This window comes from Podarcis filfolensis, assembly GCF_964270895.1.
Source record: "Podarcis filfolensis genome assembly, chromosome: 4".
Classification (NCBI taxonomy): domain Eukaryota; kingdom Metazoa; phylum Chordata; class Lepidosauria; order Squamata; family Lacertidae; genus Podarcis; species Podarcis filfolensis.
In genome coordinates, this window is record NC_139607.1 from 53,606,515 (window position 1) to 53,628,878 (window position 22,364).

Sequence of the window (22,364 nt, forward strand, 5' to 3'; positions counted from 1 at the left end):
TAAACAGCGTTTCCATGCGCTGCTCTGGTTCGCCAGAAGCAGCTTAGTCATGCTGGCCACATGACCCGCAAGCTGTTTGCTGGCTCCCTCAGCCAATAAAGCGAGATGAGCGCCGCAACCCCAGAGTCGGTCACGACGGGACCTAATGGTCAGGGGTCCTTTTACCTCTACTTGCACTGACAGCCATTATGTGATGGTGGACTGGTTTTGGACACAAACATAGGAAGCACAGTCAACACCTGTTTTGCTCGGGAGTTCAGTTCCAAGTCATTGTGCACGTTGGCGAAGTACACATAAACCTGCCCCATTCTGGCCACCCTGCCCCATTATGCCCACTTTTTCTTCTACTACTGGGTTTGAAGTGATGCACACAAAATGAGAGTTGCCTGTACTAATCGCTTACTTAGCTGAAGGCGGATGTCTTTTAATGACATGGCTTTTTTACTTTGGCATTTGTATATTAATATAAAACCATTGAATACTGTTCTTCTAGCCTCTAAATACCAACATGATATTACAAAAGGCGGGGGGAGGGAGCTGCAAACTTTAACAAGTAAATGTATAAATGAAACCTTTGGTTGAGTTAATCCTTAGGCAGTTTTAGAGACAAACTTAAGGACACAATTTATTGAGGCTATTTTGATTCAAGTGTGCTACTGTGAATGAATAAAAAGCTATTAAAGTAAACTTTTGTCTAACAATGTGTGGTAGCTTTTTAATTATTTACAGTGTATGAGGATCTTGTATCAATATTTATTATGGATTTAGACTGGCAAGTTATAACTGGGGATTTGTCTAAATCTTAGTCCTGCTTCTAACTGTTCTGCTGAAATTTGGTGCCTCTCTTTCTGTTGAATCTCTTATTTGCTTTCTGAGATTGTTTTCTTGTTAGCTGGCCTCTTTTCCCCAAGAGGATATACAGCAGCATGTCTGGAAACTAGCATCATTACTGTCTTCATTTTTTTCTAAATGCCTGCTTCCATTATATATTGCGGCATTATATATTACGAAAGTTACAAAACATCCCTACATAGTGGAGGGGAGAGAGGTTTTTTATAACCTCATGGCATATACAAGCTCTGCAACCCTAGTCTTCCCCACTCCCAGAAGACAAAGCTCTTAGGAACTTGAGCCGGCCAATTGACGCTTCTTTCTCTCTTCCTCACCTGCCATCTTGGCATTCTGGACGTCTTGGAAGCTCAGAAACCATTGGCAGCCTGTTTTCTGGGTTTTGATTTTTTTTTATTGTTAGTTTGGTTTACAAACTTAAATACTTCTGTGTTCCTAGGGAGTCCCCAGAATATGCAGAAACCTATATCTTGTTTTTGGTTGGTCCCATTTCACCTCCAAACTGATAGGCACTTGATTATTTGAGGGAACCTTTGGGACAAAACATTGCAGTGCTGAGTGCTTTTGTTCAGACTTCCAGCTACTCTCCCTCAGCATTCTGTGGCAACTGAGCATGTTCAGTCCTCAATGAGCTGTGTTTCCTTTTTTTGGGTGGGGTGAGGGTGGAGATTGCCTCCTTAATTTCCCCCCCTAAATATATTTTGGGACTCCTGCACCCTCTCATGTGAGTTCCTGTTTTATTAATTCATTATTTATAAGATTTCTATCCTGCCTTTCAATTGAATGATCCTCAAAGCAGATTCTAGTATACTAAAATAAAACATTCACACAAAAACATAAAAACCCTTCACAACCCATCAGCCCTTTGTCCCCTGTCTGCTGGTAAATGCCAGAAGATGCTTCTTTTCAGCTCTGCAGTCCCAGGTGAACAGGGAGTTGGAGCAGTGTGTCCTTTTTGGCAGGGTAGGGGAAACATGCTCCCTGTCATTGCTTCTTTGAAGGCAGATGGATGAGGAACACAATGGACAACGGGTGTACACCTGCAGTCCCCTGAGTGGTGGCAGAGACTAGAGTGCATTTTGACTACAAAAGTCTGGAGAATTCCCTGAGATACAGGTTTCAGCTTCATATGAAGAGCACAGAATAGTCTGATCACCCATTTTTATAACATTTTATGGGTGCAGTTTGGAACATATGCCACTTTCTAAGTGTGACATAATTTCAGAAATAGCTTTACAACTTGCACTGTTATTTGAACTACGGTAATTAGTTTTTAGTTCTGGAGCTATTTAGCATTTAACTGGGATGGAAAGAGTTCATCAAAAGGTATGTAGTAACAAAGTTGCATTTCAGTTACTTGTGTTTTACGATTTTTGGTTTCTCTTCTTCTCTCCACCCCACCATGTTAGCTCTTCTCATTGATGGAGATGAAACCTCCTATTTCTCGTGCAAAGATGATTCTTATTACTAAAGCTGCCATCAAAGCTATTAAGGTGAGATGGTAAAGAGTATTTTATTTTGTACAAAATTTTAAAAGGTTTGAACATTTGTAGCATGTTTTGTGTTTTTTCAAAGATCACATGGACTGAGAGTCATTCTCACTTATTAATATTTTACAGATACTGAATAATTTTAATTATAATGCTTTTAATGTATAATTTTATCACAGTCAAAGTAATTTTTAAAAATAACTCCATTTCAAACACTCCTTTGAGATGATTTGGAGATAGTTATAAATGCAAGTTGGGACTAGTTTAATAAAATGACCTATGATATATTTCCTTTTGCTTAGTTTGATATGAGTTTATATGCTAATGTTTAAGGTAAACAAATTCACATTTCTTAAACATATTATGAAGTTAAACATTTCAAATGTTCTTTGATTCTCTTTCAGCTTTACAAACACGTAGTCCAGATTGTAGAGAAGTTTATAAAAAAGGTAAATGAAATATTTATTAAGTTGTATATACTGATGATTCAGCAATTTACATTCTCCCCCCAAAAATGGGTTGTTGTTTTTTAGCGCACATACAATCAAAATACGTGCATCTAGCAGTTCTATGGGAAATCACTCAGCAACTGCATATATTAATTATGGCAATGGTAATAGCTCCATAACTGTGCAGAAATATAGCATATTACATGGGGATTTGTTCTGGGGGATTGTATGTAAAGCCAAAATTGTGTAGTTGGAAAAATCACGAAACCACTCCCGTGTGATCATTCGTACTTTTTGGAAGCATGGGCCTTGCCCCCCTCCCCCCCCACAACAAGGCAAGATCTTGCAGGAGCTTCCCAGAGTGAGATCTTCCCAGAGCCTGGTAGGCAAGACTCTCTGCCTTGTGTGCTTTAACTTGTGTGATACCAGCTGGCTGGCCGCCAAGCGTGTCAAGTTTTGATCATGCAAGTTGAATGTGCACAGGTTGCAACTTCGCTGTTTGGCTTTGTTTATTTGTTTGTTTGTTTGTGAGAATTAGCTAATTCTAACCACCACTAAACTAATACACAATACACCTGCAAGAAGAAGTAAGCACACAAGGCGTAAGAGGAGATGAGGAAGTTTAGCCTGCCTAGATTGGGAGCTGGAAAGCGAATTGCAAAGCTGGTGTATGGATCTCCCCTTCTTGCATCTCTAGATGCCAGAAAACTTTGATGTTACTGAGTTTTTGGGACATAGGGCCTACATTCTTGACCTTAGCTGTGTCAATTCTGCCTGTGATCTAGGTAACATGCAACTAATACGAAGGCAGGGCATGTTGGGGCAGGCTTAGTCTGCTTGTTCTATTGTACATTGATTATTTATTTTTGAACTGCCAAGTCATTTAAAAACATTTGGTGATGTACATTAAAACATCGTAGTTATGACATCATTATGAAAAATAACCATCACTGAGTCAAATTAATGTATATTCATAGGCATATTTTTAAAGTGCATATCTTGCCTGATATGTGACTGGATTTCTGAGATCAGTGTTTAAAAAGTGAATAGCACTTACGTTCAAATTCCAGGAATTATAGTGGAATGTCTATAGTGTTGTATGGCACCTGCTAGTTTGTTTTTCTTTCCCCTGCTTTCTGGACTTTTAACTTCATGCTAATATGATAGGCCTGTTTTATGATCATACAGAGCTTACTGTTAGGATTTATAAAATGTATATTACTTATATGACTTTCTTTCTGTCTGTCTCTCTCTTTAGTGTAAACCAGAATACAAAGTTCCTGGATTGTATGTTATTGACTCTATTGTTCGTCAGTCTCGTCATCAATTTGGAACAGATAAGGATGTTTTTGGGCCAAGATTCTGTAAAAATATAACAGCCACATTCCAGTATTTATATCTCTGTCCAACAGAAGACAAGGTATAACTCAATTTCTTGTAGCATTTCGACTTGTTGTGTGTGTGTGTGTGTGTGTGTGTGTGAGAGAGAGAGAGAGAGTGTGTGTGTGTGTGTGTGTGTGTGTGAGAGAGAGAGAGAGAGAGAGAGAGAGAGAAATGAATATCTTCTGATCCTACTATATTTGGTCTACCATGTACAAACACACATTGTTGATTGTTGGATACTATTTCTGAATGAGGCCTTGATGTTAAATGTTTCTTTTCTAGTTGGCTTTTAAATTTTTGAGGCCCTTCTTCCTCACCACTTCATGACTAAAAGCTCTTATGGAGGAACTTTTCTCTTCTGTGTAGAAAGCCATGTGAGCTGGATTTTATTCTATTTGATAGTAAAGCTGCAACACAGACTAGATGTGGCTGGTGACTTAGAACAGGCTTGGGTTCCTGCTGCTTGTATGTATTATGCTGACAAAACTGATTCCCATGTCTAGAATAGAATAAAGTAGCCTCATTTACTAAGTCCATAAAGTGTGTCATGAAAAATATTGTATGGGATTTGATCTCTCCATTCCTTCTCACTGTTGCTCCTGTCCACAGTCATTTCCTGGAGAAGTCACAGAATGTTACAAAGCATAGGAAACAAAGTACAAAAGTTTTGTACTGTACTAATCTCTTTGTGTGTGTGTGTGTGTGTGTGTGTGTGTGTGTGCATGCAAGGACTAGGGCCTTGTTCAGATGGCATTTTTGTGCTCTCATCTTTGTGCATTGTGAGATTGATTGGTTTCATGCACCTTGTTTTGTCTCCCCTCTGAACAGAAGATATCTGAACTCAGATGTCTCACATTTGTTTAGGTGATAGGAAACAAAGTGCATGTGTCCATTACCTGATCTCATGATGTATAAAACTGAAGCGGGGGGACAGTATTGTCTGAACACTGCCTAAGCTTTAATTAAGCAAATGAAGATTTTTTTAAAGTGTACTTACACATCTCTTCTTTGAACAGAGTAAGATAGTTCGTGTCCTCAACTTATGGCAGAAAAATGGAGTGTTTAAAATAGAAATAATTCAACCTCTCCTCGACATGGCAGCAGGAGCTAGCAGTACTGCTTCAGTGACTGAAGATACTACTAACAATGAAGGTAGGAAATCTTAGTTAAAGCATTATTTTCTGTTATGGGCCTATGTTATCAAACTCAGACTTTATTTGCTTTAATCTGCATAGAATGGGCTGAATTAATTGCAAGCAAAAGTTGGAGATAGATTTTTGTTGTTGTAACTCTTGGTGTTAAAAATATGATAAAGTTCATGTTTTGGCTAAGTGATTGTATTATAGAATAAGAGCCCTGTGAAGAGCCTTTTGGTTGACTGTCTTATACATGTGTATGTTTAGGATTGTACTGTGAAAACATTTTTTTTTTGTTCTTCCCATATTTTGAATAGAATTATTTCTACCCATTGCTGTGTTCTTGATGAGTCTGGCTGTAAATATTAAGATGGCCTAATAAATAAAATACACAATGATTTGGATACTATACAGCATATTCTGTTACCAGAAATGGCATCCGTGTATAAGTGGGGCACCCCTTAGATTGCTCAGTAGTTAAGCAATATCACTTGTTCCTGCAGTATCACAATATCACATTTAGGATCACAGGGAAATTTTCACTCATAGCACAACACTACAGAATATCACAGGGAAATTACTGGTCCTCAAATAGTATTTTCTACCACTGTGAAATGTCCTTCCCGCTGCCATATGTGAACCATAATCTGTTATGTGTTTCTGGCATCTTGTGTTGACATACCTTTTTGCCTAGGCTTTCCCTGGTCCATAAGATTGAATCCTGTTATTTCTGAAATTCTTTTTTATCTTTTCCTGTTGTTTGTGTTTGTTTTAATACTGCTTTGCTACTGTTTTATTTTTGTGATATTTTTGTATACCACTTAGAGATGTTTAAATAGTAAGCACTTTAAAAATGCTAATGGACAAAACACCTCTAGGGATGTATATAACTCTAATATTTTATATGTTGTGGTATACAAATTGCTGCAAATACATTAATAATACTGGGGTGGGTGTGTAATAGTATATTAACCTTAAACAGTTTAGCAGTTCTCCATATATCCATTCAATCATCAATATTCTTTATAAAGGTTTCCCCCCCCCAAAAAAATTTGCAGTCTGTAGGATCGTTAAGCTACAAAAGGCTTTCCTGAATTTTGTCATCAATCATCATCATGGTTTTCTATACAGAAGTATGACAAAGAAGTATGATTACTGAAATACAGAGAAAGAGAAAAAGATAGGAGTTTATATGGGACTGTCGATGAAACTAGACCTAATCATGTAGTCCTAATCATTGCCCCCATTCCCCTGTGGCTGCTGTTTACTGTACAGAACACAATTATGTAACTACCACTTGCATGATTATTGTCAAATTTAGTTTGGCCCTAAGAATATTTAGCATATACTTACAGCCATATATTCACCTGGCCCTAAAACAACAACAACTTATTATTTATACCCTTCCCATCTGGTTGGGTTTCCCCAGCCACTCTGGCAGCTTCCAAAAAATATTCAAAATACAATAAAATACATACTTTGTGTTGTGGCATGCAGGGCATGAGGGTGTTTGGCAATGAAGCATTGCCACATGATGTCTAATTTTGAGAATCCTGCCCGTGGAATTAAAAAAAAAACTTACTGACCATATTTGCGAATGGTCTACAGACTGACCACCCAAGTTTTGATTTTTAAAAACTTGCATTATAGTGTAAAAGTGCAATGCTATCAGTGGGAATTGTTGAAATCTTAATGTTGCATTTAAATTTATTTTATAGGTTCACCACCTCCTGCCACAGTGATTCCATCTGAGCCTCTTCAAGTTGCTTCCAATTCAGTACCTGCTGTGCCGCAATTGCCGAGTTCTGATGCCTTTGCAGCTGTAGCCCAGTTATTTCAGACAACACAAGGACAACAGGCAAGCAGAGACTTTTTGTTCAAAAATACAGAATTCAAATTAAGATAATAAGATGGTTATCTAATGCAGAATATATAACTATTCTATTTTAAAACCATTAGTGGAAATTTGTTAGTGAATTATAATAATAATAATTAGAGCATGCACCACTCTGGCGAGACAGTCCATGGGCAGGTAGGGTCTCAGCCTGCGTACCAAATGGAGCTGGTAAACAGCTGCCCTGGACACAGAATTGACCTGCACCTCCATGGACAGCTGTGAGTCCAAAATGACTCCCAGGCTGCGCATCTGGTCCTTCAGGGGCACAGTTACCCCATTCAGGACCAGGGAGTCCTCCACACCGCCTGCCTCCTTTCCCCCCAAAACAGTACTTATGTCTTGTCAGGATTCAACCTCAATCTGTTAGCCGCCATCCATCCTCCAACTGCCTCCAGACACTCACACAGGACCTTCCCCGCCTTCACTGGTTCTGATTTGAAAGAGAGGTAGAGCTGGGTATCATCCGCATATTGATGAACACTGAACCCAAACCCCCTTATGATCTTGCCCAGCAGCTGCATGTAGATGTTGAAAATATGTTGAATTGCATTAGTGAATAGTGAAATCAATATTTCTGCTGTTTACTGATCACATCTGGTCTGAAAATAAATCATGCATATGTATAACATGTCTGACCTTTGTCTGCTTGAGTAAGAAATGTCCTTTCTTTTCTCTTGCCAGCTGTCTACTCATCTGCATAGTACTAGCACTTCTCTTGAGGACTAGTAGACTTTTAAATGCAGAAGGGAGAGTGTGAATATGCAGATGTGATCATCAGTGCTTTACTAGGTTTCCATGGAAAGCTCTCTTTTGTGGCTGTCTATTGTGGCTACCTCTGTGCTCCCTTATAGCTTTAAGAACACAGAGCAGAGGAGGAGCCACAAGAGCAGCTGCCTTGTACCATAATACCCACCAGACATAGCAGTAACTCCTGCCTGATTGGAGGGTGGGGAGAGCAGATATCCACCTGTTAGAAGGCATCAATTATTGTACATTTATTATGCCTCTGATGTTTTCACGATCATTCCTAAGAAGATATTAATAGTTGCAGTTTCATTATTTTAGCTCCAACAGATTCTTCAGACTTTTCAGCAGCCTCCGAAACCTCAATCTCCTGTGATAGATAACAATGTAATGGCTCAGGTCCATGCTATTACTGCCCAGCTGCAGACTACAGCAACGCAACCATCCGAACAAAAACACGATTTCTCAGCACCTGAGCAAAAGACATCTTTTGATAAGGTAATATTTTTCTTGTACTGAAAAGGAATTTACTCAATGATTTGTTGTTGTTTTTTTTTTTGTGGAATGCCATGCCAAATTATTGTTTCATGCTATGAGAACAAGTATTCAGGGAGTCTTGATTTCACCTCCACTGCATGTGACATTTCCGTCCCCCCTTTCTGGTTTCTGGTGAACCATACTTTGGTATGCAAAACTTAAAATGATCTTACATTGTCAGTGGTACCAATATTGTTTACTTGTCTTTCATTACTTACTGAAGAAAATAGAGTTGGCTCAATGTAATATGTTTCAGAAGCTGTTGGATCGATTTGACTATGATGATGAACCAGAAGCAGTAGAAGACACCAAGAAAGAGGACCCAACACCTCCTGCAATCTCTCAACCAACATTGTAAGATTTATGAGTCAGACCAGTAGATGTTAAAAATTTAAGGTGATGTTATAGAAGCCTAATGTTGCATATATAGGTTCTCTTCATTAGACTTCATTGTTTTGAACTCTTTTATTATGCAATATTTGATATGCATCAGTTCGCTAAGCAAAACAAAAAGCCCCTATCCTGCAGTTACAGTTGAATATTACCACCTCAGCTTAAAAAATACTTAAATAGTGCCATCATTATAACAGCTAGAATACTGTTTCCATCCCTAATGAGCCTGCAGTCTAGAGTCTTGACAAAGAAAAGCAACAGAAGGAGGGGAGCAAAGAGGGGAAGTTTGTATTCATGGAAAAAAATCATGGGGAGGGGAGCACTGATGGCAGCCTAGGTTACTGTACTAAATTTTATGTCCTTAAAACGCTGCTTTAAAATCTCATATTTATTGCTCAGTGGTTTTCCGGGTGAAGGTATGCAGCAACAAGTTTATGCCCAGCTCCCAAATATAGACCAGTATCAGCAACGAGTGCTTGGAATGCAACAGGAACCTATGCTTCACCAGGTATTGGAAACATTTCCCTTATGCATAGTACTTAGACATGCAGTACTTTGAAAGCTTGTTCTTGATTTTAAATTAATGGAAAATACCTATATATTCTTTTTTCTACAAGGTCCCACTTCCTCCAAATGGACAAATGCCAAGTTATGGACTTCTACCTGCCTCACAGTTTCCTCCCATGGCTCAGCCTGGGATGCAACCCTCACCCCAGGTGCAACAACCTTTCCAGCCTTCTTTTCCAGCACAAAATGAACCACATACACAGAAACATACACATCAGCAGGTAAATAACTTGCTATCTTTCCCCCCAGCCCTAGTGCCATATGTTGCACCCAGGAAGAAATCTCAGGACTGTTCACAAGAGTTCCATAGTGTATGCTTTGGTCACTGTTTCTTACCCTATTTTAATTTATCTGGATGTGTTTGTCACATTAGATTTCCAGTACAGGTTAGACTCCTTTAGAGTACTGAGTTTTAGTATGTTTAGTCACCCAAAGTGGCGGCGGCAGAACATTATGATGGTATGGTAGATTAACTGCTTAATCGTTTCAAAAATTTCTAATGTGCACTAGAATCTGTATACTTTAATATGTGCTTTGTGAAGGAATCTACAGTTATTGTATCTCCAATTTTAGTCCTTGATCAAAAAGGCAATATAGGCAATATTCAGACAATCGTACTTTGGCTTAATAAGATGATACATGAACAAACATTTGGCAGTGCACACAGACTCTTTATGCCTTTCCTTCATATGAACAAGCTAACAAACTAGAAAGTATTCTGTTGACTATAATCTCTATAAACTATAAACAATGGTTTAATGGTTTTGCAAAAGCACTTGCACACCTTTAACTTGCACAATCACAGCTTTACGTATTTGCTGACCAGTTCGCTGCAAGCACGCAAATGAAACACACACAAGCCAGAGAACTTTTAAAAAGTTATTTTGGTACCAGGTCTTCCCACTCTGGAAAGAGCTTTTAAGCTCTCCACCTTGCTTTTAAGCTCCCATGAGACCCTCCCAGAACCCCATAAGCAAGACGGAGAGCTTCTATATGTGTGGAGCAATGTCTGCTCAGCGTGCCAGCATCGGACAGGTAGGGATGCTTGCGCAATCCCCCCGAACATAACCCCCCACAAGTTGTGAGGCTACTGTAAATAGATTACATCTATGCCAGGATTTCACTGTCCAGTAACTGTAACAGCAGAAATCTCTTAATTTAACTGATGTATCCATTACACTGCACTGAGTAGAAGTTTTCAGTTTGTATAATGCTTTATTGGACAGAATCGGCAGGTAGTAAATTCTCACTTAAAGAAGTTAAACTTGCTCATTAGAAATACAAATACCTTAGTTACTTCAGATAATATAATACACCTGTTTTCAGCTCAAATTATATATGGATTAGCAAGGGTGTTGGATATTCCTGTCAAGCTTACATGCTTTATTTTACAACTAATACTTTAGATAGAATGTGATTGGTTTAGCATTTTGCTGAAGCAAAATGATTGATTGATTTCCACCACTTACTAGTTTTCATTTGCTGCAAGAGTTTATATCCAACTAAATTTATACTCTGAGTAGACCCAGTCAAATCAGTGAAATTAAGTTAATCATGACACCTGTTGCCCATTGATTCCAGTAGGTTTGCTCCAAATATTATTTAGTAAGATACATCCTTAACTATGTTAATTAAACCACTTAAACAGCATTTTCTTAAGGAATCATGTTTTTACAATCTGTACATTTATGTGCATATAAGTGAATATGAATTGTAATTTGAACCAAATGAAAATCTTTACATTTCAAATGCTGTCTAGTTTTAAATTTGAAACTGATCAAAAAGTGAAACTGAAGAACAGCTGTGGTAATAAATCCTTGCCTCTCCCCCCCCCCCCCCAGGAAATGGAAGTGGATCAGCCTCCTGTTCACGAAGGAAAGAGGCATGAGAGCAGAAAGTCAAGATCTAGATCTGCATCAAGGTACGAAGTAGCAATTACGTGTACATTTATAATCCATTAATAGGTACTAGAGTGTATCCAGATACAGGAATAATGTAAAAATCTCAAAGCTGAAAGCTTTTAATCTCTTATCCTACAGTCTTGTTATTTATGGTTTTATACTTTGCCATTCAGTAAGTGCTACATTCAAGAATAGATCATTTGCATTTTGTGATTTCATACAAGGCATACGTAGGGACAAATGGGGTGTGGTTTTTCTAAGGCAGGGTCGGCTTCTTAGAGGTGTTTTGTTTGCATTTTGGGGCAGTGATAGCCAGAAATAAAGATCTTAAAAGGGAAAGTTTTCACATTGCTCTCAAAGGACAAGCCTTACTATACAATAACAATTCTCAGATTTGGGGATGGGCAGAATTCAGTAGCAGCCAGCAAGTTACCTATGAATGTAAAACTTACTCTGTATTTTTAATATCTTCCTTAAATACTAGATCACCCAAAAGGAGAAGATCACGGTCTGGTTCTCGGACTAGAAGATCACGCCATCGTCGTTCCCGTTCCCGGGACAGGCGCCGCCATTCCCCTCGATCCCGATCCCAAGAAAGGCGTGAAAGGGAGAGAGAGAAAGAGCGCAGAGCAAAAGGCCTTCCTCCAATCAAAACAGAAACTGTTAGTGGTGAGTATTATTTCTGTCTTTCTTAGCAAGATGGAACAGTATTAATACATGCTGTCAAATGTGTTTTTGTCCTTGCTTTCTTTTTCCGGTAAGATAGCACTTCAGAACAGTAGGCAAAGTCAGAATGGCAAACTGATACTCTGCATCACTGTGTTAAATCCATTTTATTACTGAGCTGCAGTCCTTGGAAAGTTTGAGAGCCACCAGTGTAGTAAAACCAAGTATATATTTTTAAAAGATGGGCCAGAAATGCACAAATGTTCTTGTTAATTTCACCATGATTAGTAGTGTCCTGTTTTTGGCGATGATGACAAGCTCTAGCCTCTCATTCTGAGTTTGGAAATGAGAGATGTCTCCTTCTGGAGGAACTTTGCATTTGCTCAAGGAACTCTAGATCCTACCCATTCAGATTCATGTATACTTTCCAAATTATTGCTAGCTTGTGATTCAAGTTGCCAGTCATCTTTGACTTGTCACATTTTTAGTTTGCAGTACAACACTATGGGTAGGCCAGTTGGATAAACGAACATCGCAGCAGGATGTTGGAGGTCTCCTAGAAGAGTTTGGACCAATTGAATCTATAAATGTGAGTATGAAATAAAATGCAAGTTACGAGAAAATAAAATCATCCAGCTGAAAACATTTTGAGTGATTCATGTAGTATTTTTTTGCAACACATGCTAGCAAATTTGTATACTTGTTTAAAAACAAATTGAATACTTGTATCCAAAAATTTTGAGAGCTATGATTTTTTAAAAGACAACATTTTAAATGTTCTGATGTGAGAAATTGCTGTAAACAGTACAGAATATTAGTAATAGATGCAGCAAACAAATAAAGTCCATAATCAACATTATGTATTTCCTCAGAAACCTCTTAAGAACTTAGAAATATTAAAAACACGCAAGTCCCAGTTCTTCTATTGCTGTACAGACATTGTATCTTGGTTTATGCCAGGAGTAGAGAACTGGATCTGGCCAGTGGGCAGGATCCTTAGCTTCCCTACCCCCATGGGCCAACTTTGACAGATGTGCAGGACATCAGGTGATGGACAGTTATCAAAGTTGAAGTCTATATAATTGCTGATTAGTGGTTACAGCAACCTACAGTGGTGCCTCAGGTTACATACACTTCGGTTACATATGCTTCAGGTTACATACGCTTCAGGTTACAGACTCCGCTAACCCAGAAATAGTGCTTCAGGTTAAGAACTTTGCTTCAGGATGAGAACAGAAATCGGGCTCCGGTGGCAGCAGGAGGCCCCATTAGCTAAAGTGGTGCTTCAGGTTAAGAACAGTTTCAGGTTAAGTACAGACCTCCGGAACGAATTAAGTACTTAACCTGAGGTACCACTGTACTTCATAGGTGTGCCAATTGATGCTCTTAGCATGCCTTCGAATGAGTTTGCTGCAATCACCAGTCAGCTCCCTTGAAGTATATTTGGAGGAAGTGGTTTGGATTCAAACCGTAAATGGAGAATTTTTCCTTTGCAGATGTCTGATATTGGCTGCACTGGTGAGTTCCCTGTTGGAAACTGCCTAGTGCAGCTGACAGTAGAGTATGGTGTGTGTGTGTGTTGCTTTCTCCATTTTCAGAAAGCACTTTGGATTCACAGACTGACTTCAAAGGTGCTTGTTGCAGAGGAAAATTGCTCTGTTTGGAGGTAGTGAGTTGAAGTCAAACCTTTTCCTGCAAGTGAAGAGGGAGCTGCACCATGAGAATGATGTCATGTGTTTGTTGAGTGGACATGGTTTGTGGCAAATGGCCTTGCAGACCAAACTGAGACTCTTGGCAAATAAGGTTGAGGGCTAGAGGTTTCTCTCCACTGATTTATGCCTTAAAAGGAAATAAGGCACACATTCAAACAAATTTCTTGTGACTTTGCACTTTTTCCTTGCAAAATTTATGGGAATTCCTGTTTAATAGTAGTGCAATGTTTTTATTTTTACAACAGATGATACCACCAAGGGGATGTGCCTATATTGTAATGGTGGAAAGACAAGATGCATACCGTGCTCTTCAGAAACTGAGTCGTGGGAACTTTAAAGTGAATCAGAAATTTATAAAGGTATTGGATATATTTTTCAATAAAAATTTAACTTATAGGATACAATTTTTCCCTCAACCCCCTCCCCAAAGATTTCTATGGGATAATATTTTCAAGAGGGAAGAGAGGAAGGAGCACTTTCATTGTAATAACAGAAATTGGTTTTGCTGCAGACACCATTGTCATCCATAGCAATCAATTAATCCAGAGGGGTTTTGGAAAAAATATTTGGTAGCAGTAAGAAAAACCCCATTCAGCTCAGGTTGGGGGGAATGTTTATTTATGATAACTATGTGGTGGATGAGCCAAGTGGTAAGCTCCTACAAACAGAACGGATCACCATGTTATTTGGAGGCAGTTTATGTGGCTTGCATAGGACTGCTTAATTACGTGACACTGCCTTTGGTCATCTCGTTGCAAGAATTTTTCACAGGGCTATGATATGTTATTCTTTGCAGATTTCCCATTGTATGTGGGCTGTGTTGAATGTGAGTCACACTCAGAGTAGACCTGCTGAAATAAATGGACATGACAAACTTAGGTCTATTCATTTCAGTGGGTCTACTCTTGAGTAAAATGTTTTGCTTTCTGACTTTAGTTGTGCTGAACAAGTACAGGTTCACTGTTGGAAGGAAATCACTGGTATGTTGCTGTTTTCCTTCAGATTGCATGGGCTTTAAATAAAGGAATTAAACCAGACTATAAGCAGTATTGGGATGTAGAATTAGGCGTTACCTACATACCATGGGGTAAAGTTAAGCCTGAAGATCTGGAAAGCTTCTGTGAAGGAGGAATGCTGGACAATGAAACACTTAGTCCTGGTAAGAGATAAATATATGGAAAACAAATATTTATTTAATAAAAAGTCTTACAAGTGAAATAATTTGAATCTGTTAAAAAAAGTCACTTGTTTTACTCTGCTTGCTTTGGGGTGGAGCTTTAGGAGATGCTTGTAAGTAGAACTTCACTTGAATGTGAATCCCCTTGGAGCGTGAAATCTAATTCAAACATAAATTCTAATACTTATTTGGTAGTGTGAAAGAGGGCTGATAATTAGGGAATAGATGTTTATTCAGTCAATTTTTACCTGATTTGATGCTTCTGTACCTTCTTGTGGTTTGGAATGCAGCTCCTAGTCCAATTACACACATATGCAGATAATGCAGTACAGTTTCAGTGTGGACAAAAATAGTTATATTTGAAAGAATTTGATAAAATTTATATTTTAGGATGAAATCCATATTTTACATAAAAATAGTATGTTATGTATAAAGTGCATAAAATTTAAATGCAGAGTTTTGTGTGCGCTCTTTCAAAAAAAAAATAAATCACATAAATGGAGCTGAATGGGACCTATGAGGGGCTGCAGGAGAAAGAGGAGTGTGAATTTTGGTTGTGTGAATGGAAGTCTGCGTGTGCAGTGTTGGATTCTACCCTACGTGCCTGTTATAAAGGTTATAATGGGGCTGCAAGATAAACATTTCAAACAAAGCTGTGCTTTTGCTGAACAAACTATATGTGCACATTCCAAAAATTGTCTTTTGTCACCCTAAACAGATTCAGATAGTATTTGTGATTGCCATTGGGACAGATAAGTGGGTTGGCCATGATGTATACATATCATCAGTTAATGCATTAATTAAATTAATGGCAGACTTTACACTTGCATTGTAAGGCAGAAATTGAGATTAAATATTTTGCATTCTTGTAATTGATGTTTATATCTTTCCTGTAGAATGGAAAGGAATTCCAAAAAAGTCAGAAAACCAAGTAGCCCAGAATGGGGGCGCGGGAGACGCTGCACATAATGAACAAACTTCTCCGGTTGCTAAAAATATGTCTGTTCAAATGTCTGTTCCTATGCCCACACCAATAACAGTGCCTCCACCACAGGTAAGTTGTTTTTCTCTTTTTGATTTCTCATTTCTGCGCACGGAAATTTTAAAGCTTGGTTCATCTTGCAATTTCATGCACTGTTTTGACATGCTGACACACATACCATATGATGGTATTACAGTACATCTTTTACATGGTGAAAATTCACATTTGAAACATACAGCAAGATTTAGTACTAACTAAAAGTATACCTGATACAGAAGAAATATCAGAATTTGTTGCTTTGAAGGCGCATTCAAATGAAGAAATCACGTGGTACAACCTGTTATAGTATCTTTGTTGTGTCAAAAAGCAATGTGAGAATTTAGCCTTAGATTGATTACATAAGGACTATAGGTTTAACGTAACCTGATGACTTGTTGACAAATTGGTTAAATGATGGCAAAACCTGCAGGGCCATCAGCACTGAAACTGTTGATTTATGTGTTAATTGCATTAGTTGAAAAGCAAACTTCATTGAAATCACTTCAAAAACACTTTTAAACAGTTCTTACAATTGTGCATAATATCTGATAAATTAACTGCTCTAAGATTTTATGCAAGTGAAATTGTCTTTCTCTTACCTATGATCAGTCCAATTATAGGTCTTTTATTGAAGATCCTAAGTTTAACTGTACAATCTAAAGATACCACTTAAAAGCAAGGGACTCTTTAAATCAGCTTTCACCAGCCTGTTACCCTCTAGATGTTTTAGACTATTTGTCCCATCGGCCGCAGCCAGCTTGGTGGTGCTGGCTGAAGCTGATGGAGTTGTGGCCCAAATCGTTTTGAGAGCATCAGGGTGAGAAAGGCTGATTTAAATGCTGCTGGAGCTTTCTGTATTGCTTTTTATTCAGCACACAACAATGCAAACACATTCTTCATTTTTAAAAGTAACTTTTCTCATTAGCTAATGGCAGATTCCGAAATGACAACTACAAAGAAAGCTCCTTGTGAATGTTTGTGGTTCCTTAAATCACATGTAAATAATTCCACTGAAAAAGAGTTTTTGTAAGATACAGCATCTACACATTATTTGGAGAAAGAGAGAATTCTAATAGTTGGCTCTGTTAAAATGTCACACAAAGTCTTTGTGCTCTGTAAGTCAATATCTATGGGTAAAAAGTTGTAGAATTAATTGGTGAGTAAATCTTTTCATTCCACTGTAGGTTCCACCACATCAGCCGGGACCTCCAATGGTTGGTACACTTCAACCACCTACATTTACCCCTCCCATGGGAATGCCACCTCCAGGATTTGGTCCTGGAGTTCCACCTCCACCTTTTTTGAGGCCTGGCTTCAACCCAATGCATTTGCCTCCAGGTAATTAAACATTCTCATAATTTTCATACATATGAATTGTGAATCTACTACAGCCTAGTGACATCCAGATATTTTGGACTCCAACTCCCATTATCTGTGACCATTGCCATGCTGCTTGGGGTGGATGGGAGATGTAGTTCAAAACATATGTCGGGCATCAAGTTGTGGAAGGGTGCTCCTTTCTTTTTAAGGAGAAGAGAAAACTCCCTGGAAAAGACCCTGATGTTGGGAAAGATGGAGGGCACAAGGAGAAGGGGACGACAGAGGACAAGATGGTTGAACAGTGTTCTCGAAGCTACTAGCATGAGTTTGACCAAACTGCGGGAGGCAGTGGAAGAGTGCCTGGCATTCTCTGGTCCATGGGGTCATGAAGAGTCAGACACGACTAAATGACTAAACAACAGCAACATAAAGGATTTCTGTTGTAGTGATGCTTTGTTATTTCTATCTTCGTAGGTTTCCTTCCTCCTGGACCACCGCCACCTATTAACCCCCCAGTTTCAGTTCCTCCGGTCTCTGTTCCTCCTTCTCCAGGAGTAAACATCCCAAACTGTAAGTCTAATTTGTTATGTTATTAAAGTTGATGGTAATGCAAGTGTATGCCATTTAAAATATCTCTGTTAATATCACTGTTCTAGCTACTGTGGCCAATATAAATGAAGACACTACAAAAGACTCTTCTGTGGGAAACCCCATTCCAACAGTAGTTTCTGCAGCTAGAGGAAATGCTGAAAATGCAGATGGCTCCAAAGGATATCCAAATGCTCTGCCACCTGTAACTTCTACAAGTATCTCAGCTTCTGTCACCCAACCAGTTCCACTCCTTGGTAAGTTCACTTTTCAGTTGCTGGATATATATGTGCTTTTGCTTTCTTTCAAAAGTACTTATTCTACTTTGTCAATAGTTAGGATTCAAAATTTTAGAAAGCAAAGTGTTTTCCTGTGTAATTTGGTTGGGAGTAAAGCATTTAACGGTGCAAGTACCCACTGTAAATAATGAAAGATTGAAGCAGTGATTCATTATTGAGAAATGATTATGTTAGGTACGTTTTAATAAAACAAATCCAGGAGACTCAGGAAATATGTAAGCAGATTCAGGGTTCTGGGTTTACTTTCGCCAGAGATGTTTTTTTCCTGGTCACCTATGGCTGTGTATAGAAATATCTGAAACCAGGAGTCGGTGTAGGTGTGTAGATGACCCTGAAGATGAACTGTTTTCTCCCTGCCTTTATTCCTTAAAATATTCATTCCCACATTCTGCTGTCCCCTTAGCTTCTGGGATAACATCAGGACTGGGGGCTAAATGCATATCTCAGGCCTCTCCATAGGCTACACCCCCATTCAGGCTACTCTCTCTCTCTTCAGGCCACACCCCTATCTGGCCATTCTTTATGCCCTCCTTCAGTGTTTTTGGCTTGCTGGAATCTGTCCTTAAACTATGGCAAGGACTCTTTGGATAGAAAAGTATGTGTACATGCAAACAGAAACCTCTCACTTCTGTATAGCTAGGATGAGGTTTACTATATCAAGATAAGAGTCACATCTATTATTTCACCCACTTTTGCCTCTGACCCCAACCACTCACATGCAGCTTCCAGAATGTTCCCCTAGAAGCAATTCAGCCCTCAGACTGGAAGCAGGGTCCCTCCCTCTCACGTAGGTCCTCTCTCCTCCATGTTTCAGGATATATTGGTATGTGTAAGTTTGTATGCATAAGTTTGATTTTTGTTTTCAGTTACTTAGCATGTTTATCTGCTCAGCTACATGACATTTTGAATAAAAAAAAAACCATTTTAAACACTTTTTAAACTCAGAAGAATGGGCAAGTAGCTTTATGGTTGACACAAAGAGCCAGGCAATCAGTGGTGTGCAAAACATCTCCTGAAACCCAGAACAGGTTTCGCCTGAGCTCAGTTCCAAGCAGTAGCTTGTACGTTTGCCCAAATGCAGTGAATGTGCTCACAACTACAATTAGGTACATCTGTACATATCCTAATATAGTCTGAACCTGAGCATACAAGAAAGATGTAACCATCTAATGGCATTGCTACCATTTCTTTCCTTCTACTCCTCGTCTGTTTCCTTATGTAAGAATTGTCTACCATTTTGTCACCTGAATTTCTCACCAGTGCAGACTTGCATGCCATACTCTTACACATTTCCAGGAAAGGGGATAATGCATTGAGAGTGGGGTTCTTTTTGGCCCAGAAGAATTCATTTATCATACAACTCTCAAATGTATCACGATCAGTTGCTAAATCACCTGAATTACTGCTTCCACAATTTTTTGGGGGGAAAGCATTGCTAAAATTGCACTTCCTTGGTTTGAAACCTCCTTATTTCCACTTTGGAATATGCTAGCTGTTGGCAACCCATTGTGAATATTTTCCACAGCTTCGGTTGTACATAGAGCATTTCAAGCACAATATTGCCTTAATATGCCGTATACATATGGTTAATCAATAATTTTATTTGTATGCCGCCTTTTCAAAGTCAAAAGGATGCTGAAGATGGCTTGCAACATATACAAAATTACATAACTACAAACATAACAAAAGTAGTCATAAGCAATAAACAAAACATCAAAAGGTACACTGACAAATTGAATAATTTCCATGTAAATCAAGATCCAAAATAGAGATACAAAGAATAAAGAGCAACAACAGTATCAACCCTGCCTCCAATAAAACACCTTAAACAGTACCACTGCCTGAGATTCTGTTCAGCAGCCTCAGCTTTTGTAGCTGGAGTCAGTCAAGGCTCTGCCCTCCCAGGCCAGGTGGGAAAAGCCCTCAAGGCAGGGAGCAGGTCTTCCAGGACTCAAAGCCAAGATGGTTGGAAATCCCATATAATTGTACAAGCATAATTGTTGTCATCAGTGATTCTGTGTGTGAAAGAGAGTGCGGGGGAGGGGGAGATAAAATAAATATTTTTTGTAAATGTAAAAAATGATTACCCAAATGTCACAATGCCTGGTCTTGGGAAATATTCTAGGAAGACAAATTCTATAATCCCTGGTACTGTTGTGCTACATGAAAATCTGGAGGGAATTGAAATGTTTCCTTTTAAACTGTACTGGAGCAAAGCAGTTAAGGGACTGATGTAAAAAACATCTGTGCAGTTATTCCTGGAAAGCTATATAGCTATCCAGCTGAGATATGGGACCTCAAGTGTTTTAACAAATTTTTATTTCTCTTGTTGAGTAGACTACATTCTACACAAGCTAGATCAACATATCTAAGTTTATTTAAAGTAGTGTTCAGTTTTATGGGGAATGGTATGAGGACCTGCTTGACAGATCACAGTTCTGAGGCATTACAGGTGGAAATTGGTAAGATAAATGTCCCTGACCTCTGCATGGAATCGGACACGTAACAATGAATTCAGAATACCCGAACATCTTGAGCCTAAAGAACTGCAGGAAGGCTATCAGCAATAGATGTCATCAAGACTACCAACTATCCGCAATTCATTCTTCTCCAGACTGTTTCTATCAGCTTTTTTGCTTACTTCCTGCAAGCATTATATAAATTCTGAAATTACATGGCAGGCTTTGAAGGAAGGAAGGGAGAAAATTGGGTGTCATCAATATACTGGAGGTACCGCTCTTCAAAATGGACACCTATCTAATGCTTTGGCATCTTACACACATTGAACATAATGGAGGTCATATGACATACTGCAGTAATGATACCAACAAGAAGTACATTATTTGGGCCTCTCAGAAGTCTTTTGCAAAAAGCAGTGATTAATACTTCAGAGTGAGCTCATGCTCATGACACCTTGTATTCACTTGATCGTTATATCAGTGGTCTTTGAAGTAGAAATTTAAAAAAACAAATCTGTTGATTACTTAACATGAATGGCTCAGGGCACAATCTCCGTGTCATATCAAGTTGTGCTCAGGAGTTGGATGAAGCGCAAGAGTATATGAATTGCAAAGGCACCACCAGCTGGCAGTCTCCTGAAAGGGAGATGGAATTTGCTTAAGTGAAAAATAAAAATGCAGAGAATCCACTCAAGATTTTACCTTCTTAATTACTGGTTTTCATCTGTCAATATGAGTCTTGACTTCTGTGCACAAATGCTTGCATGAGTTCTTCCAGGTATCCTATCTGGTGGTCATATTAAATGAAACGGATGTATTTAAACAGGGTTGGCCTGAGCCTTCCACATACAGTTTGGGTAAAGCAGAGCATCAGAGGATAGTGTACATTTCCAAAGATGTCGGTCTTAATTTCTGTTCTCAGTCTGATGAGGTGTAGAATGTCTTGATGTTTCAGAAAGCAAATCCCATTCCTTCATGGTCATTTGCAATATTCACTGTTGACAAACAGCTGCCATTTAATGAAGTTGTATATATATATTGAATAAGTTAACTCAGACTTGATCCAGATTTTACAAAGTGAGGCATGGCTGAACAGCTGCTGCTATATGGTTGGAGCCGCGTGCTGCGCCAGTGTTGAAAAGTACTGATGTGGTTGAGGCATATTATGTGGTCCCTGTGCTAGCAAAGTACGCCTGGAAGCCTACCACTTTTACTGGCATAGGAACTTGTATGCAGTCTGCTGGATCTACATATCTGCTCTTGAAAATGAGCCTGTGGTTTGGAGACAGCCCAGTTCAAAAATGATTTTCTAGCAGCACTATCCTCGCATTTATAATACCTGAATCCTCTTTAAGAGCAACTGGATTCCAAAACCCTATGTATATTGTGTAGTTATTTCTGGGTGCCACCAACAACCTAAAGGTGTGTGGAAGCGGCTTCTGCTAGATCTTTCATTCAAGGCCCATGAAAGCTAAACTAGTTCTATGCAGTAATTTTAATGAGAAGCTTTTGCAGATTTTAAAAGTTGCTGTGATTTTAAATAGCATATAAGTGCATGTTTCAAAGGCTATGAAATCATAGCTTAAGGAAATTTTGAGGAACATAACTTAATCTGAAAGCTGCCTAAACTGTACTGGGGGGAGAGAATCTTCTGTACAGAGAACAACATGGAAGAATGCATCACGCATGAATGGAAAACAGGAAGATTCTTCTGAGGAGACTACCCAGAGTTGCTTTTGCTTTGGAGTATCTTATGTAGGCACATTTCTGGTAACA

The 22,364-nt window shown here is 38.8% G+C and overlaps 1 protein-coding gene across 5 annotated transcripts in view; it reads left to right on the forward strand.

The window, feature by feature from the left end:
* SCAF4 (SR-related CTD associated factor 4) overlaps window positions 1–22,364 on the forward strand; it is a 43,487-nt gene that overhangs the window by 12,815 nt on the left and 8,308 nt on the right. The window contains exons 2-19 of one of the 5 annotated variants that reach the window (XM_083611895.1): window positions 2,259–2,342; window positions 2,744–2,788; window positions 4,047–4,208; window positions 5,188–5,323; window positions 7,026–7,165; window positions 8,270–8,446; window positions 8,745–8,839; window positions 9,278–9,386; window positions 9,496–9,666; window positions 11,287–11,366; window positions 11,831–12,015; window positions 12,501–12,601; window positions 13,970–14,083; window positions 14,727–14,883; window positions 15,798–15,955; window positions 17,107–17,260; window positions 17,717–17,812; window positions 17,899–18,087. In XM_083611895.1, the coding sequence (XP_083468021.1) occupies window positions 2,259–2,342; window positions 2,744–2,788; window positions 4,047–4,208; window positions 5,188–5,323; window positions 7,026–7,165; window positions 8,270–8,446; window positions 8,745–8,839; window positions 9,278–9,386; window positions 9,496–9,666; window positions 11,287–11,366; window positions 11,831–12,015; window positions 12,501–12,601; window positions 13,970–14,083; window positions 14,727–14,883; window positions 15,798–15,955; window positions 17,107–17,260; window positions 17,717–17,812; window positions 17,899–18,087 (2,353 nt within the window). Of the gene's footprint in view, window positions 1–2,258; window positions 2,343–2,743; window positions 2,789–4,046; window positions 4,286–4,314; window positions 5,324–7,025; window positions 7,166–8,269; window positions 8,447–8,741; window positions 8,840–9,277; window positions 9,387–9,495; window positions 9,667–11,286; window positions 11,367–11,830; window positions 12,016–12,500; window positions 12,602–13,969; window positions 14,084–14,726; window positions 14,884–15,797; window positions 15,956–17,106; window positions 17,261–17,716; window positions 17,813–17,898; window positions 18,088–22,364 lie in introns of all 5 variants that reach the window. The other 4 variants (XM_083611894.1, XM_083611896.1, XM_083611897.1 and 1 more) reach the window with 4 other exon arrangements.